This window comes from Sciurus carolinensis, chromosome 3 (assembly GCF_902686445.1).
Source record: "Sciurus carolinensis chromosome 3, mSciCar1.2, whole genome shotgun sequence".
Lineage (NCBI taxonomy): Eukaryota > Metazoa > Chordata > Mammalia > Rodentia > Sciuridae > Sciurus > Sciurus carolinensis.
The window spans coordinates 15,143,727-15,162,971 of NC_062215.1; the positions used below are offsets into that span (position 1 = coordinate 15,143,727).

Genomic DNA, 19,245 nt, shown 5'->3' on the forward strand with positions numbered 1-19,245 from the left:
CCAAGCATAAAGACCAAGAATGTGCTCTAAAGTATGACACAAATATTTTGATGAATGAAATAACCATTGCTTCAATAATAAAAATTCATTTACACAAATTCCCAGTGAAGTGTATTATTCATCCCATGAGTAAAATAGATAACATATCAGTTTTTTAAAAAGAGGAATATTTGTCCCCCTTAATCAAGATAATGATATTTTAAAAAGTGCTATATAGATTTAATGCAATTCCTGTTAAGGTTCTGATGACATTCTTTATAGAAATAGGCAATACAGTCATGGAATTCATTAGGAAAAATAAGAGACCCAGAACAGCCAAAGCAATCCTCAGCAAGAAAAGTGAAGCAGGAGGCATCATAATACAAGACCTCAAATTATACTACAGAACTACAGTAACAAAAACAGCATGGTACTGGTACCAAAACAGAAATTAAGAGCAATGGTACAGAATAGAAGATACAGAGACAAACCCACATAAATACAGTTATCTCATACCAGACTAAGGTGCCATGAACATAAATCAGAGAAAAGATAGCCTCTTCAATAGATGGTATTAGGAAAACTGGAAATCCATGTATAATAAAATGAAATTAGACCACTATCTCTCACCCTGCACAAACCTCAACTATAAGTGGATCAAGGACCTTGCATTAGACCAGAGATCCTCTGCCTGCTAGAAGAAAAAGTAAGCCCAAACCTCCATCATGTCAGCTTAGAAGTAATTCCTCAACAAGACTCCTGAAGTGCAAGTAGTAAAATCAAGATCAATAAATGGGATGGACTCAAACTAAAGAGCTTCTTCACAGCAAAGGAAACAATCATGAAGAGTGTACAGAATGGGAGAAAGTCTGCCACCTGTACTTCAGAGCAGTAATCTCCAGGATCTATAAGAACTCATAAAACCTCACACCAAAAAAATGAATAATCCAATCAATAAATGGGCAAAGGAAATGAACAGACACTTCACAGAAGAAATATGGTCAACAAATACATGAAAAAATGTTCAACATCTCTAGCAATTAGAGAAAGGCAAATTAAAACTACACTGATATTTCATCTCACTCCAGTCAATTATCAAGAATACAAGCAACAATAAATGTTGGCAAGGATGTGGGGAAAAAGGTGCACTCATAAACTGCTGGTGGGACTGCAAATTGGTGCAACCACTCTGGAAAGCAGTTTCTGATTCCTCAGAAAAGTTGAATGGAACCACCATTTGACCCAGCTATCCCACTTCCCAGCATATACCCAAAGGACTTAAAATCAGCATACTATAGTGACATGGTCATATCAATGTTCACAGCAGCTCAATTCACAATAGCCAAGCTACAGAATCAACCTAGGTGCCCCTCAACAGATGAATGGATAAAGAAAATGTGGTATATATACACAATGGAATATTACTTAGCTATAAAGAAGAATGAAATTATGGCATTTACCAGTAAATGGATGGAACTGAAGGCTATCATGTTAAGTGAAGTTAGTCAATCTCCAAAAACCAAAGGCTGGATGTTCTCTCTGGTATGTGGGAGGGAGGAGTATAGGTTTACCAGATTGGACAAAGGGAGGAGGGATAGGAATGGGAAAGACAGTAGAATGAATCAGACATAAGTTTTCTATGTTCATATATGAATACAGGACCAGAGTAACTCCACATCGTGTACAACCATAAGAATGGGACATCATGTATGCATGATATGTCAAAATACACTCTACTGTCAGGTATAACTAAAAAGAACAACAACAATAAAAAGATAATGATATCTTTTCAAATCCTGATTTTATTTATTCATTTTTTAGATTCCCCCCTCCTTTGAAGAACTTATAAATCACTTGTGAATTCAGGTATATGTCAATAAATATTTCATCTGTTAAGAAGTGAGGATGGCATGTTCATCCAAGGATATCATAATTTTTAGGATTCAGAATAATAAATGCAAAGAATTTCTCAATGCCACTAATAATGTAAAATAAAGAAAACTAATCCTAAAATCATTCCTTTTCTTTTGGTAAATGAGGTTTCTTAATTATATACTTAAGAGATGAGACCTTACTGATCTTTAGATTTTGCCTTTCAAAAGTAACAGCTTTACAATAATGCTCTAGCATGTTCATTTTCAAATATTTGCAGATTATTTAAGTAATACTCTAATTTAGGAACTTTTAAACGATTTTACAAATGAAAACAAAACAAAAAAAAATAGGGACTAATCAAGGACTACTACGTAATATTTTGCAATGTAAGAACATTTAAAATACAACTACCATCCATTTTTACCATTATTTCATAGAATAAAACGTATTTTAAGATTTAAAAAATTGAAGCAACATAAGCCTATATACATATATATTTTTCTTATTTGTGTCATGAACTAACTGAAAACTTTAAATGTCCTGGTGTTTAAGAACCATTGCAGGTCACTCAATGCCAGCCTCTAGTTCGCCAAGCTCCAGCCGAAGGAGAAGTGGGTAAGTAAGGAGGTCTTTCTACCGTGGCTGGTACAAAGCAGACTGTCTGCAAATCGACCTGTGGTTAAGTACCCAGGAAACTGGCTACAAAGGCCGCTCGCAGGAGTGCGCCCTCTACTGGAGGGGTGAAGAAATCTCATTGTTACAGGCCTGGTACTGTGGAGCTCTGTGAAATTAGACATTATCAGAAGTCCACTGGACTTATGATTTGCAAACTCCCTTTCCAGTGTCTGGTGCGAGAAATTGCTCAGGACCTCAAAACAGATCGGCACTTCCAGAGCACAGCTATTGGTGCTTTGCAGGAGGCAAGCGAGGCCTATCTGGTTGGCCTTTTTGAAGACACCAACCTGTGTGCTACCCATACCAAACGTGTAACCATTATACCAAAAGACATCCAACTATACCACATACGTGGAGAATGTGCTTAAGAATTCACTATGATGGGAAATGTTTCATTCTCAAAAAAATTTTTTTCTCTTCTTCCTGTGATTGCTAGTTCTGAACGTTAGATATTTTTTTCCAAGGGGTCAAAAGATACCTAAGTATATGATTGCAAGTGGAAAAATAGAGGACAGAAATCATGTATTGGTCGCTTTTCCATTTTTATTTGTGTGTGAATTTTTAATGTAAGTGCAGGGAGGTAAAGCATTAATGTAAATCAAGATGTTTCAGTGAAGAAGTTTCAGCAGTTCAACTTTATAATAATTATAAATAAAACTGTTAAATTTTTCTGGACAATGCCAGCATTTGGATTTTTTAAAACAAGTAAATTTCTTATAGAAGTTGGTGTTTGTGCCTCAGACTTCTTGAAAATACATCTTCTAAGTTACCCAGATGATGATCTAGGTTCTACATGTTACCTTTGATTTATTCTTGTGCTCTCTTGTATTTAAAACTTTGGCTGTACTAAGCAAATGCAAGGTTATAAATTTAGTTAATAGGAGTTTACAGACAATTCAGATGATTATGATTTCTTGGTTTACTGAGCTGTACTAGTTCATTTCATAAGGAAATGATGCTGTAGACAAATGTAAATAAAGTCTGTGAGTCAAGCAAAAAAAAAAAATTGGTGTTTGTAGTATTTTTATCATACAGTAGATTCCATCCATTCACAATACTTTTCTGAGTTATCCTACATGCAAGTACATGTTTTTATTGTCTGTCTTCTGTGCTGTTCCTATAAGTTTGCTATTAAAATATATTAAACTATAAAAAAAGAGCCATTGCACTAGCTGACAAGTCATTGAAAAGGTTCTCCAAGACTTTTAAACCCTTGTTTTTAAAATTTATTTATTAGTGGATTATAGTTAAACATAATAGTGGGGTTCATTTTGACATATTCGTAAGTTCAAGTAACAGTTTTCTTCATTCAATCCCCAGTACTATCTCTTTCCCTTCCCTCAACCCTTTCCTCTCCTAGATTGGTCTTCCTTCTTTTACTCATTTATTTTAAATTGATACATTATAGCTATACATAAATTGGAATGAATGGTCATATATTCAAAAAAGCACATAGCATAATTTGGTCAATTTTACTATCAAATCTTCCCTGTTTCATCCCCTCCTCCCTCCCACTTGGTTCTTTGCTTTTATTCTACCGATCCTTCTATTTTCACAAGAACCCCCTGCTATTTCTTTTTCTTTTCTTTTTTTTTTTGGCAGTGATGAGGATTGAAGCTAGGGACATGCTAGGCAAGTGCTGTACACGAGTTACAGTCTTAGCCTCCATTCTTTTTTTTTTTCCTCTAGCCTTTGTATATAAGAGAAAAAATCTGACCTTTAACTTTCTAAGTCTGGCTTATTTCATTTAGCATGATGTTCTCCAGTTTCTATCCACTCAGCAAATAACTAATTTCATTCTTCTTTATGGTGAGAATTCCATTGCGTATATTTACCATATTTTCTTTATATATTCATTTGTTGATGGGTACCTAGGCTGGCTCCATAACTTGGCTATTACAGATTGTGCTGCTCTAAACATTGGTATGCATGTATCATAGTATGCTGATTTTTCGTTCTTTTGGATAAATACCAAGGAATGGTATACTTGGGTCAAATGATCCTAGTCTTCTGAAGAATCCCCATACTGCTTTCCAAAGTGGTTGTACTAACTTGTATTTACACCAATAATGTATAAGTGTAACTTCTCCCCACATACTTGCCAGCAATTTTTGTTATTTGCATTAAGTTGGACCTTTATTTATTTATATGAGGTACTGAGAATCGAACCCAGTGCTTCACAACATGCTAGGCAAGTGCTCTACATCTGAGTTATAACCCCAGCCCCTGTTATTTGCATTCTTGATGGCCTCCATTCTAACTGGGATGAGATGAAATCTCAGAGTAGTTTTGATCTGCATTTCCCTAATTGACAAGGATGTTGAACGTTTTTTTCAAATATTTGTTGGCCATTTGTATCTCTTCTCTTGAGAAATATCTCTTTAGATCTTCTGCCCATTTATTGAGTGGGTTTTAGTGTTTTTTTGGTGTTAAATTTTTTGAGTATTTTTATGTATTCTGGTTATGTATGAATTCCATTTAGAAGAGTACCTTGCAAAGATTTTCTCCCATTCTGTAGGCTCTCTCTTCACACTCTTACTTACTTTACTGAGTAGAAGCTTTTAAATTTGATGCCATACCACTTAATGATTTTTGGTTTTATTTCTTGAGCTTTAGGAGTCTTATTAAGGAAATTGATGCCTGCACCAATGTATTGGAGTGTTGCCCCTATGTTTTCTTCTAGTAGTTGCATTGTTTTTTGTCTAATGTTTTCCTTAGTAGTCCCATTCTAGGACCTTACCTAGGTGCCTGAAATAATAATTTTATAGATTGCAAGAGTAAAGAACATACCCAGTATCAAATAAAGAACTGAATACTAGTACATTAGATTCTATCGCTAGTACATTGTACAGAAATTATTATAAATGTAAAAGATTCAGATACTATTTTTATTTAGAAAAGCTTCACATTACTTCTGAAATATATTTCTTTTAGTTGTGGTAATGAATGAGTTTCTCATTTCATTTCATTGGTGGTTCAAGCAAAAGCCTACTGAGAAACTTCAAAAGTTTTTCATTTGTTTTATGTGTGTATATGGGTATGAGTGTTCTAATAACTACACTATGGAACTAAAGTATTGTGAAAAAATGCTGACATATTTTAAAGAAAGTACGTAATCTGAAATCTAGTTTCTGACTGTAAATTTAAAGTGTTTTCCATTAGAAATGAAATTCTACCTTCAAAAAATTATCTACTTTAAAAATTATTTCAATAAAATTTATATATAGTGAATTGAAAAGAGTTTAACTGTACACTTCAGTGAGTTTGACACATACGTACTCATGCAACCAATACCTGGACTGAAATGTAGAACAATTCCATCACTCCAGAAAATTCTCATCGGGTTCCCTTCTAGCCAACCTTCAGTAGGCAACAACCACTCTTTTGATTTCTATCACCACAGACTAAACTTGCTTCTTTGCTTAATATGTTTCTGAAACTCATTTACACTGTCAAGTGTGTTCCTTTTTATTATCATGAAGTATTCCACTTCACAAATTATGTTTATCCATTCTATTGATGGACATTTGGGTTGTCTCTACTTTTTGATTACTATGCATAAAGTTGCTAGACATTCTGTATAAGACTTTTTGTAGATATTTTAATTTCCTTTGAGTAAATATATAGGAATAGAATTGCTTTGTCATAAAGCAGATGTATATTTAACTTTATAAGAAACTACCAGTTTTTGAAAGGTAGTTGTGCCATTTTATAATCCCACCAGAAATAAATGAGAATTCTAGTTGTTTATCATCTTTACCAACATTTGATGGTCATTCTTTTTAATTTTACCATCTGAATGGGTGTGAACTGGTATCTCATTGTAATTTAAATTTACATTTCTTTGACAACTAATGATGTTAAACACTTCATGTCTTCATTGTCTATTAATCTATCTTGTTTTGTAAAATGTTTAAATCTTTATCTCTTTGAAAACTGGATTGTTGCTGGGGATGTAGCTCAGTAGTAGAGCATGTGCTCAGTATGTACAAGGAAGGCCATGGGTTTAATCCCAGGCACCAAAGGGCAGGATGGGGTGGGAGACAAGGAAAAAAAAAACAATAAAAACAAAACCTTGTGCTAATTTTTTGGCTGGTGATGTAGCTCAGTGGTATAGTGCAGCCTTGTTATGTACAGAGCCCTGAGTTCCATCTCACACCACACACACACACACACACACACACACACACAATTAATAAATGAAAAATAAAAATAGGATTGTTTTATCATTTCACTATTGGTTTGTGTGTGTTCTTTAGGTGTTACAGATATAAATGCTTCCTCACACACATACACAAACATAGATAAGAATACTGTTTCCCACTTTGTGACTTGCTTTCCCCTTTGTTATCTTTTGCTGAGCAGACATTTCTTAATTTTGATGAAATCTAATTTATCTTCTTCTTAAAAAACATGTCTTAAGAAATCTTTACCTATTCTAAGGTCTAAAGATATCTTTTATGTTTTTTCTATTAGTTCTAGAAAGTATGCATTTCTATGTAGGCCTATGATCCACCTTAAATTTATTATTATATACAATGTGAGGTAAGGATTGAGATTTGTACCCTCCACATATTTATTCAGTGGTTCAAGTACCATTTGGTAGCAAGAATTATCTTTCCCAAATTGTCTTGAAAGTTTTGAGAAGATTTAATAGAGTACATTTATGTGTAGGTCTATTTCTGGACTTTCCATTCTGTTCCACTGTTCTATTTTCTAGTCCTGTGTCAATGGAGTGTTGGAGCTGACTCAAGTTGACTCATGAGAGCAGCTAAATTTTACACCCATCAGCTCTTCAACTCTCAGCTGGTTGTCACTTAGTAAAACACCACTGCCTGTCATGATTATTGTAGTAATCTGTAATGCTGTGAGTCTTGAAACTAGATATTATCAGGTCTTCCAACTTTTTTCTTTTTCAAAATTGTTTTGGCTATTCTTGATCCTTTGGTTTTCTAAAAATTGTCAATTTTTACAGAAAACCCTGATGGGACTTGGAATTATGTTGAATCTATAAACCAGTTTGTAGAAAAATTGACATCTTTTAATCTATGATCTTCCAATTACTAAATTCTTTAATTTCATTCTGCAATGTTTTCACTGTACTTTCTCTGTGGAGGTTTTTATAGCTTTTGTTAAATGTATGCTTAAGTAGTACATGTTTTTGGTGCCACTGAAAAATAGTATTTGTTACAGTTATTTAAAGCTATATCAAACAGTTAAGGGTTATGTAAATGGACAGGGCTGAGAGCTCAAACCATTTGGAAGCTTATTCATTGATCTATTTGGTGTCAGGTCTGAAATGACTTGAAGACTGAATAGTCAAGTGGACATTCCATGTCATTTGCACTTCCTCACAGTGGTGAATTCAGGGTAGCCAGACTTCTTACATGGAAACACACACCTCTAAAAGGACGCATTTCACTAAACAAGAGCAAAGCTGCATGGTCATTTATGAACTGGCCTCAGATGTCACAATGAATCACTTTGCAGTATTCTGTTAGTTGAAGTAGTCAGAAGCCTACCCAAATACAAAGGGAGGAGATGTAGATTCCAACTTTCAATGAGAGGAATGTCAAAGATTTTGCAGTCGTATTTAAAACTGGCACACTACTTTTTAAATTTCGCTTTTCAATTTTTGTTGCTGGTACAGAAATAGATATTTTGTACATTGATCTTATAATTCAAAGCTTTGTACTTATTAGTTCTAGTAGGCTTTTTTGCGTAGATACCCTAGAAACTCTATACAGACAATCATGCTGTCTTCAAATAAAGAATTTTACTTATTCCTTTCCAATCTTTATATTATTTGCCTTTTTTTTTTGCTTATATTCTCATTGTGTTACCTTGGATCACCAATGGGATGTTGAAGAAATTACTGAGTAAGAGAACATTGTCCTAGTCTTGATCTTAGGAGGAAAATAGTCAACACTTCGCCATTAGCTATATGTTTTCTGGAGTTGCCCTTTATCAAATTGAGTGTTTTTCCATTCCCAGTTTGCATAGTTTTTATATTAATTGGTGTAGGATTTTGCCAAATGCTTTTTGGCATTTATTAAGATGACTGTATGAATATTCTCTTTTATTCTGTTAATATGAGAAATCACACTGATTAACTTTGAAATGTTAAACTAACATTGCATTCCTGAACAAGCAAGATGAATTAATTTGCTATTAGTTTTTTTTTCAGGATTTTACTACTGTGGTCATGAGGAGTACTGCTTTATAATCTTCTTTTCTTATAAGCTACTTACTTTGGTGTTAGCATTATGCTTACTTAATAAACTGTGAAATGTTCCCTTCTTTTCTGGAAACATTTGTAAAAGACTGATACTCCTTTAAATGTTGAATGTAATTCATCAGTGAAACCATAAGAATCTGTAGTTTTCTTGGTGGGAAGGTTTTCTGTTTCTTTTAAATTACAATTAAATGTAACAGATATAGTGCTATTTAGATTTTCTATTTCTTCTAGAGTCACCCCTGGTAGATTGTGGGTATTTTTTTTTTTTTTTTAAGAATGTGTCCACATTAGGTAATGTTTGAATTATTGTTATAAAGCTAGTTATGATAATTTCTTACTTTTCTTTTAATATTTTTAGGAATTACAGTGATACCTCCTTTAGTTTCTGATATCATTCTCTCATTTTCTTAAAAAGCATTGCTAGAATTTATCTATTTTTATCATCAATTTTCTATTTCATTATTTTTTGCTCTTGCTTTTATTATTTCCTTCTTTCCTGCTTACTCTGGGTTATATCCTTTTACTTTCAATCTGTACTTTCATATTTAAATAATTTCATATAGAAAATATATGGTTGGGTCTTACTTTTTATACAGTCTGACAGTTTCTGTCTTTCAATGTGTTTAGTCCATTACATTTAATGTAATTATTGATATGATTATGATTGATTTTAAGTCTACCATTTTGCTTGTTCTGACTTAATTTTTTTTTCATTTTTCTTCCTGACTTCATTTGGGTTAATCAAATAATTTTTAATGTTTCAAAAACTGTTTTCAATGATTGCTTATGATGGCGATTTTTAAGGGTGAATAAAAACAGGAGAATAAGATGAAATATTTAAATTCACTTATAATAATATTTGACAATAGGGATATCTAAAGCTGATTATAGAGACCTAAGTAAGCAGTAGATGTATTGTGTAACAAAATTCTAAAACATATGGAATATGGTTGAGAATCTGGAGCTGACTCTGTAAAAGTGTTTGTGTATTCTCTTTGAAATACCCAGTATGTGTAGATCCTTGTATCATAGCACTTTCTTAAGATACCCCTGCATATTAGCAGTTTCTAAGGTCACTTATTTGCTCAAAATTTATTTATTAAAATTTCTTATTATGTTCAAGGTCAGAGAACCACTATGATGGATAAAAGTTGAATAAGAATAAAGTTCTTGGACCTGGGAATGCAGCTTAGTGGTAGAGCACCCACTAGCATGTGTAAAGTCCTGGGTTTGATCCCCAACATCACACACACACAAAATCTTAACTTCAAAAGTGTACAATTCAGTCAAAGAGATTATTAAGTATAGAAAGAACTAATTTTTGTGCGGTGCAAGTAAAGTATATCTGGCATAGAGTCATGTTTGTGATAAAATTTTAAATTTTTATTATACATAGAGCAATGTGTTGAATATCATAATTGAAGTATTTTAAAAAAGATCTAATGGCAATTTGGAAGGACACTGTTTCTGACTAGAGGTGGGAAGGTGAATCAAGGTGTCTCATGAGAAAGATGGCATTTAAGCTGGTCTTTGAAAGGTGGGTAGAATTCTGAAAGTCAAGAGATGTGAGGAGAAGGCATATTAAGAAAAGAAAACATTGGGGGCCTGGGGCTGTGGCTCAGTGGTAGAGTGCCTGCCTTGCATGTGTGAGGCATTGGGTTCCATCTGCAGAACTACATAAAAAAATAAAGATATTGTGTCCATCTACAACTAAAAAAAATTTTAAAAAAGGAAACTGAGTGTATATGTGGAGAAATAAAATGTAGGGAAGTATTTAAGTACTAGTAAATATTTTAGTTTACATGTAAGCATAGGATTCAAAAGGATAAAAGCAAAAAATAAGGCTAGAAAGTAGGCTGGATGCAGGACTATCAAGCACTGAGACTATGCAGCTACAGGTTATTCAGTAGGCAACACAGGGAATCATTAGTTTTTTCTTCTTTTCTTTCTGGTACTGGGATTGAACCCAGGGGTGCATTATCACTGAGCTACATTCCCAGTACTTTTTAAAATTTTGAGACAGGGTCTTGCTAAGCTGCTTAGGGTCTCTGCTGAGTTGCTAAGGCTGGCCTTGAACTAGCGTTTCTCCTGCCTCAGCCTTCCAGGTTGCTTGGATTGTTTTCTGACCTGGGAAATTAAGTGATCAGAGCAACACTTTATTTGAGCTTTATTTGAAAGCAGTACATAAATCCTAGAAGACTGGAGAGACTGAGGAAGAGCTCCTCTATCAGGTAGGCCATGAATGGTTGGGAAGTACGCTTAAAAATGAATCCTTTAGTTGATCTGGTGGCACATACTTGTAAGACTGAGACAGGGGGATCACTTGAGACTAAGAAATTAAGACAAGCTTGGGTAAAACAGTGAGACCCAGTCTAAAAAACAAAAGGAATCACTTTAGCCCTTATGGTACCCACAGCTTGGCACAGTTATAGCTTTGGGCTGTTATGTTCAACTATGAGTAGTCATGAATTTTTATACCAATCTGCTGTATAAATTTTTATGATTTTCTAAGTGTGTTATGATGTGAAAGAAGTACTAAGCCAGAGAATACCAGGAAGAGGTAATAATGATATAATGTTATGAGTAGCTAAATAGCTCTTGGGGTAATGAGGGTAGGAACAAATTTGAGAAAAATGGATGTGAGAAACAATGAAGGCAGAATTAACAGGATTAGAAATTGAGTGAATATATAGGAAATAAGCTTTAAATATTTAGGGAAAAAATTTCCAGTGTTTAAAAAGGTGTAAGGCATGGTTAATAGGCAGAAGAAGAGGTAATAGAAATAGAGATAAACATTATCAGATTTTAGACAAAAGAGAAATTTGATGTCTAAGTAATCAGCATCTGAGTAAAGATGATTAGCATCAACTAAAGATGATGGCCAGGAGAACAGAAATTATGAACACATATAGTACTTTCAAAACCTTTGAGAAAGGTATGTAAGTCTTTGGGAGTAAACAGGATCCTTCAGGAATCTCATGCTTACTCAAATCCTTTTCTTCAGCTTCTAGCACTGAGAACACAGTATAAAAAGTATAAGGAAGAATGCCTTGGAAGGCATGTACCGTCTTTAAGGAGATGGCTCTCCTTAGGCTCTAATGTACACTAGGGCTGCAGAGGGAAAACGGAGGAGAGGCATGAGCATGAGTAGGAGATAGAGTCCATTTAACTTTGTTTTCACTTAAAAAAAAAAAACCTTTCCTGATATAATTTATGGACTATGGAATATCCTTATATCTTTTAAATACTTTTCATTTAAAGTATTTCTAGTATGAACACAAGGTTGTACAACCGTGACTGCTTTACCTGAACTGATGGGGTAGTAAAAATATTACATAAAGACTGGAGAGTTTCTAACTATAGAGACTCTACAACACTGAGTTGGAACCATAAACGTCATAGATTTATTTTAACTTCACAGAAAGGACTGGAAGCTCTGCTATGATTAGTGTAAGAAAAATGAATTACATTTAAAAATCAAAATAAAAAATTTTTAAAGGAAGTAGAATTTTTAAAGGAAAAGAATTCCTACAGTTCTTGTAGAATTGGTTTGTTTCCAAGTAAAATCTTGTATCTGTTACTGTATCCTGCAGGACATTAGCTATAGATCATTTAGTTTTGTTAATGTGATAAAAATCATTTTTATTCCATGACCCAGGTGACCTGGGGCTCCTTTTGTCTCCTTGAACCTCTTCTGTACCTTTGTGGAGATTCTCCAGGGGCTCCAGGACTCCTCTCCGAAAGGAGGCCATGGGGTCTTGAACACAGGATCGAAGGCTCAGCATGCTCTGCAGGTGAGGCTCCGAAGAAGCTGCTCCCGATAAGCTGTCAGCTGAGGTGAACGGCAGAGCAGAGCAGCAACATTGTGGACAAATTCTGGTACCAGGCAGGTGTAGGCATTATCTGCTTGGCAATAGTGATAGGCAACTACCTACAAATGGAAGATGAAAATACAAACTGGCTTATTAGTGGCAAAAGCAATGGCTAGTTATTTACTATATAATGGTTATTGTATGATTATTCTGTCTTCTGTCTCTCCATTTTCTCAATCTTTACAAGTACAAATGAGAGCTGCTAACTCAACTGCCTGATTTATGTAAGATTAGAAATCTGACATATTTCTATTGTATACACAGGATATCACAACGCCAAAATTAAAATTTGTAAATTAAAAGCTAAGTCTCACAAAATAATCCAGGTTTTAAAATCATCATTAAATATTTTCTGAGAACCCAAACACAGAGACAAAGAATATCAGAATTAGATGAGCAGGAAAAGGGTGAAAATTTTGTTAGATAGGGTCTTAAATTCAAAGAGCTTAAAAAAATTTATGTCTTAATAACATCTAGAGGCTAGGCTGACTGACTGGAACCTAGAGCTTTAGGTTCTGTTTTTTTGTTTTAAATGTGCAGAAAGTTCACTCTATATCTTTGGTTGTTCCTTTTGCCTTAAGAGCAAGTACAGAGGGTGATTTTAATCTAGACCACCTTTCTGGCTCATTAACCACCAAGAAAAAGTGATGGGACTGTGTAGAATATATGCCATTGGTAGGGGAAATTCAGTTTGATGTATGGAAAGAATTTGACATAGTGCTCTCATCATGAGTGAGCAGTAATGTCAGCCACTGTCAGCACTGTTATCTCTACCCTCCTCCTTGCTCATCAGCTCCATCTGATAGTTCTGTATATGCTGGGTTGTTTTTTTTTTTTTTAAGTTTTTAGATTTATGTTTATGGACAATTAAAACTTGTCTCAGTGGCATTCACGGATATACCACTGAAACTCCAGTTCTTTAATCATCTCTTGTACAACAGTCATATATCAAAGAGTTCTGCTTTGAAAAGGTTCCTGATCTATGAGTATGGTCATCTTAGCTCTTCAATGCATGCTGGAAATGTCAAAAAAATGTAAGCACCTGAAATCCTTCTCACTAAACATAAAAAAAATCAAAATAACTCAGGCACTGTTGCTGCACATATAAAGTCAGAGATAGAAATTGCTTGTGAGTGATGAAGTCTGACCACAATATGGAAAATGGAAATCAGAGATTATATTTAAAAGTTTTCTATTCTTTTCTTTAGATAGATCAGTCACTACTTTATCAACATATTTTAAAGACAGTGTAAAGAAACCCAAAGAAAAACCTTGTCAGCAATTGATCTGTCCTCTCAATAAACAGTGAATATCAGTGGTTATTGTCTACACAGATACAAATTTCCACTTGATAAAAAAAGCAAACAGCAAAATCAATATGAATTGTCATCATATTTTCCTTCAATTGATTCCATATGTCAGGGCTAAGCACAGTTCAGCAAATAAGGTATAATTGACCCTTTACTCAAAGTAACGGGTATCACTTTAAAGATAAAAATTATTTGTGTACACTTGGCTGAACAGTTTCATTTTAACAAAGGTCAATGTTAAAGTTGCATTCTCAGTGGCTACTTCTCTTTTAATTTTAATATTTCTTTGGCATTCCAAATGTAAAGTCTTGATTCCTTTGCAAATTTAGGTAGAAAAACCCACATCTTTCAGAGATTTGCAATGTGGCTCAAAAAAGGTTATTTACCAGACATTTCAAAGTAGTTATATAGTATGTATACGTACATACAATCTATCAAAAGCATTTATACTTTCCCCAAATTGTCTACTGATACTACCCATAACTTTTCCTATGTATAAAACCAAGCCTGGCCTGATGTACGCCTGTAATCCCAGTTACTCATGAGGCTGAGGCAGGAGATTCCAAGTTCAAGGCCAGCTTCTGCAAATTAGTGAGACTCTGTCACCAAAAAACAAAAGCAAAACAAAAAACAAAACAAAAAAACAAAACAAAACAAAGCAAAAAAACAAACAAAAAGAGGGCTGGGGTGTAGCTCAGTGGTAGAGCACTTGCCTAGCATTGATGAGGCTGTGGATTCAATCCCCAGTACTACACACACACACACACACACACAAAAGAAAACAAAAACCCAACAAGTCTGGAAATGCAGAATTTTTTTTTAAGTCTCTTACTTTACCAGTGCTCAGTCATAGATTTATAAAATATTCTCTATAGTTTTAAGGAAGTTATCATGTCTACCCATGTATAGTCATTATTATTACAACTTCTTGGGAATGGCTTAGAAGTAGTCTATCCCCAATAAGTCAGTAGGTAAAATCTTTCTCCTTAGTGAATTCTTACTTTTCAAAATGACTTCTCTAAAATTCATTTTTAGCTATTATCTTTCTTATATATTAATATTTTCCATCTTGTTTCCTTATTTTAAATATATCTTTTATTAGAACAACATTATACCAATATATCTGACTTGACTAGAGTTGCATTAATTCTTTGGAAGACACTGAGTAAATTTTATGTACTCCTGTGGAAGAAGAAGCAAAGAGGAATGCTGATGGGTGATGTAGACCAATGACTGGAGTACAGCCTTGTATGTGAAATCTTTTCTTTAAATGCTGTGTCCGAGAAAATATAAAATTTATCATTAACGTCATCAAAGGAATTGCGTAGTAGCCAATCTACTGGGCTTTTGTTTGAAAGTTCCAAGCCTTCAAATTCCATAGACCATTTTCTATTGCAAATAAATAACTGGGACAGGATTAAGCTAATCTCTCATTAAGAAAGGGCAGTTTTGAATATCTAGGATTCATTTGGACAGAAAAACTTAGTTTACATAACTAGTGTTTGTAATTTAACTTCTAGAAGTGCAACTGTCCTTCCCTCAGGCCTGCTCTCATGCTCTCAGGCCGTGTCTCCTTTTCATCACTCTGCTGATTTTCTTCTCCCTCACCACTGCCAGACTGACTTCCTAATCAGCACAACCTGCAGCAGTTAAGTTAATGTCTGGTTTTTAATATTTCTAGGGACCTGGAGGCTCATGGTAAATAACTACTTTCTCTTGTCCCTTAATTCTGATTCTAATCTTCACTCTGGAACTAGATGCTAAGAACAGTCCCTAGGCTTAGGTTCTGCCTCAGTCTCAGTGATTTTCCAGTTTGCAGTTCCTTCTTTCTTTCTTTTTCTTTTTCTTTTTTTTTGCAATAGGACTTTATTTTTTAACTTTGTACTTTTAACTAATTTTAGACTTACAGAAAGGTTGCAAAAGTAGTACACAGTTTCCTCACCCAGTTTCCCTTATTATTAGTATCTTATTTAACTACAGTATAATTGTCAAAACCAGTAGATAAACGGGGAACAATATTATCTGAAGATGTTATTCAAATTTTAGTTTCCTATTATGATCTTTTCTTTTTAGGATTCTATCCAGGGCCCTAAGAGCATTTAGTTATTTCTCCTTAGACTCTTCTTTATCTATAAAAGATCTTCAGTCACTCTTTTTACAGTCTTGTTATTTTTGACGGGTATTATTGAATGTCTCTCAATTTGGGTTTTCTCAATGTCTCTCAAATCTGATGTTTTCCAATGATCTGAAACTGTTCTAGGTAGGAATACCACAAAAACTGTGTTGGATCCTTTTTTGTGGATTACATCAGATAGGGTTCTTAATGTTGTCATATTTTGTTAGTGGTGAGAATGTCCTTCTTCACTTGGTTGAAGTTAAAGTTCTGCCAGGTTACTTTCTTTTTTGTGTTTGACTGAACCCAGAGATGCTCTACCACTGAGCTACATCCCCAGCCCCTCCCTTTTTATTTTTCATTTTGAGATAGTCTTGCTAAATTGTCCAGACTGTCCTTCGACTTGTGATCTACTGCCTCAAGCTCCTAAGTTGCTGAGATTATAGGTGTGTGCCACCATACCTAGCCTTTGTCAGGTTTCTTGACTATAAAGTTGGTCTTCCTTTTTGTAGTTAAAAATATCTTGGAGAAAAATAGACATGTAGACCAATGGTAGAAAACAAAAGACACAGAGACAAATTCACATAAATACAGTTATCTCATACTATACAAAGGCGCCAAAAATATATATTGGAGAAAAGATAGCCTAGTCAACAAGTAGTGCTGGGAAAACTGGAAATCCACATGTAATAAAATGAAATTAAACCTCTATCTCACCCTGCACAAAAATTAACTCAAAGTGGATCAAAGACTTAGGCACTAGAACAGAGAGCCTGCACCTAATAGAAGAAAAAGTAGGCCCAAATCTTCATCATGTAGCCTTAGGACTTGACTTCCTTAACAAGACTTCTAAAGCACAAGAAGTAAAATTAGGAATCAATAAATGGGATGGACTCAAACTAAAAAGCTTCTTCTCAGCAAAGGAAACAATCAATAACGTGAAGAGGGAGACTACAGAATGGGAAAAAATCTTTGCCACACGTTACCTCAGATAGAGTACTAATCTCCAGGATATATAAAGAACTCAAAAAACTTAACACCAAAAAAACCAAATAACCCAGTCAATAAATGGGCTAAGGAACTGAACAGACACTTCACAGAAGAAGAAATACAATCGATCAACAAACATGAAAAATGTTCATCATCTCTAGCTATTAGAGAAATGTAAATTAAAGCTACTGTAAGAGATCATCTTCCTCCAGTCAGAATGGCAATTATTAAGAATAAATCATTAGTAAGTGTTGGTGAGGATGTGAGGAAAAAGGTACACTCATACATTGCTAGTGGGACTGCAAATTGGTGTAACCACTCTGGAAAGCAGTATGGAGAGTCCTCAGAAAACTTGGAATGGAACCACCATTTGACTCAGCTATCCCACTCCTTGGTTTATACCTAAAGGACTTAAAATCAGCATACTACATCATGTTTTTAGCAGCTCCACTCACAATAGCTAAACTGTGGTACCAACCTAGGTGCCCTTTAACACATGAATGGATAAAGAAAATGTGGTACACATACACAATGGAATATTATTCAACCTTAAAGAAGAATGAAATTATGGCATCTGTAGGTAAATGGATGGAGTTGAAGTATATCATACTAAGTGAAATAAGCCAATCCCAAAAAACTAAAGGCTGAATGTTTTCTCTGATAAGTAGATGCTGATCCATAGTGGGTGGTGGATAGGGAAGAACGAAGGAACTTTGGATTATGCAGAGGGGAGTGGGGTGGTAGGATGGGAAGGACATGAGAGTGAGACAGACATTATTACCCTAATACATGTATGAGAAATTTTTTTAAATTAAAAAGTCTTAGAGATATTTTTCAACTGAGCAAATCCTGTTTCTCTTCAAATTTCTACTCATTATTTTTAGTAATTATCAATGGATCTTGTTTGTAACAATTATTGTTATAATGTTTGCTTAATAATGATTTTCTATGTCCCTCTTTCTTTCTACATTTGTTAATAAGAATTCTACTGGAAGAAGGAACTGTTTCTTTCTCCCTACTTATTTAATTATTTTATTCTATTGGTTACAATCCAATTCAATTTTGTTACTCAATTTGTTTCAGTTTAGTTCACTAGGATTTCCCTTAGATGGGTTCCTGTGTTCTTTCAAGAAGTCTCTGGGAAGTCTTGGGTTGTAGCTCAGTGGTAAAGCACTTGCCTAGCATGTGTGAGGCACTGGTTTGGATTCTCAGCATCATATATAAATAAATAAAGGTCCACTGACAACTAAAAAAATATTTTAAAAAAGAGGCCTCTGGGAAGAATAATGGGTTGGGTAGGGTGGTGTCCTTTAAATACAGGGGACTGTGATATTTATTGAGAATATTTTTTCTTAATATTTTTGTTTATTGATTCTCTTAAAATAAAAATAATAAACATTACATGCTGACACCTAAGAAGATATTTTTATGAAAATATCATTTTTCAAAACAAAAATTTCAGAAAGAAAAGTGTCATTGTTTTACATTTTCACAACAGACTCATAACTGCATTCAATATATTGCAATAAATTGTTTAAGTAGATGAGGAAAGTCAAGTTATATATGTATATATATGACTATATATAAAGTCTATTCTCTCTCCACATGTATACGCATATGTAGCCGGAGAAGTGAAGGATGATTTAATAACTATTTCAGGAAATTGTAGACATTCTACTTTGATACTATGCTAAAATTTAACAAGAGGTAGATTTAAAAAATTATTACTATTATTTTAAAAAATTTATTCTAATTAGCTATACATGACAATGCATTTATGCACTTCCATAAATCATACATAAATGGGGTATAATTTCTCATTTTTCTGATTACTATTATTTTGATCGACAAATCTTAAGTATATATGTTGATGGAATACAATGTAATGTTTGATATGTGTATATAATTTGGAATGATTTAACCAAGCTAATTGATATATCAATATATCACATTATTCTCTTGGTTATTTTGTTGTCAACCTTCTGTGCAGTTGATCTCAAAATGTGTTTCTTTTATCTGAAATTTTGTCCTCTTTGTTTAACAATTCCCCATTCTCTCTTTTACCACTTGCCACCTGCAGTCTCTGTTAACCTTTATTCTACTGTACTTCTAGGCATTTGACTTCTTTAGATTCCACATATAAGTGAGAACATGTAGTATTTATATTTCTGTGCATGGTTTACTTCACTTAGG

General features: G+C 34.0%; 1 protein-coding gene and 1 pseudogene across 1 annotated transcript in view; one reads left to right on the forward strand and one right to left on the reverse strand.

Moving 5' to 3' along the window:
- Positions 1 to 19,245, reverse strand: part of Tanc2 (tetratricopeptide repeat, ankyrin repeat and coiled-coil containing 2) — a 476,564-nt gene that overhangs the window by 88,304 nt on the left and 369,015 nt on the right. Inside the window, 2 exon segments of the mRNA XM_047542811.1 lie at positions 12,468 to 12,572; positions 12,575 to 12,698. Of these exon segments, the coding sequence (XP_047398767.1) occupies positions 12,468 to 12,572; positions 12,575 to 12,698 (229 nt within the window).
- On the forward strand, positions 837 to 2,897 carry LOC124981054 (histone H3.3A-like; annotated as a pseudogene).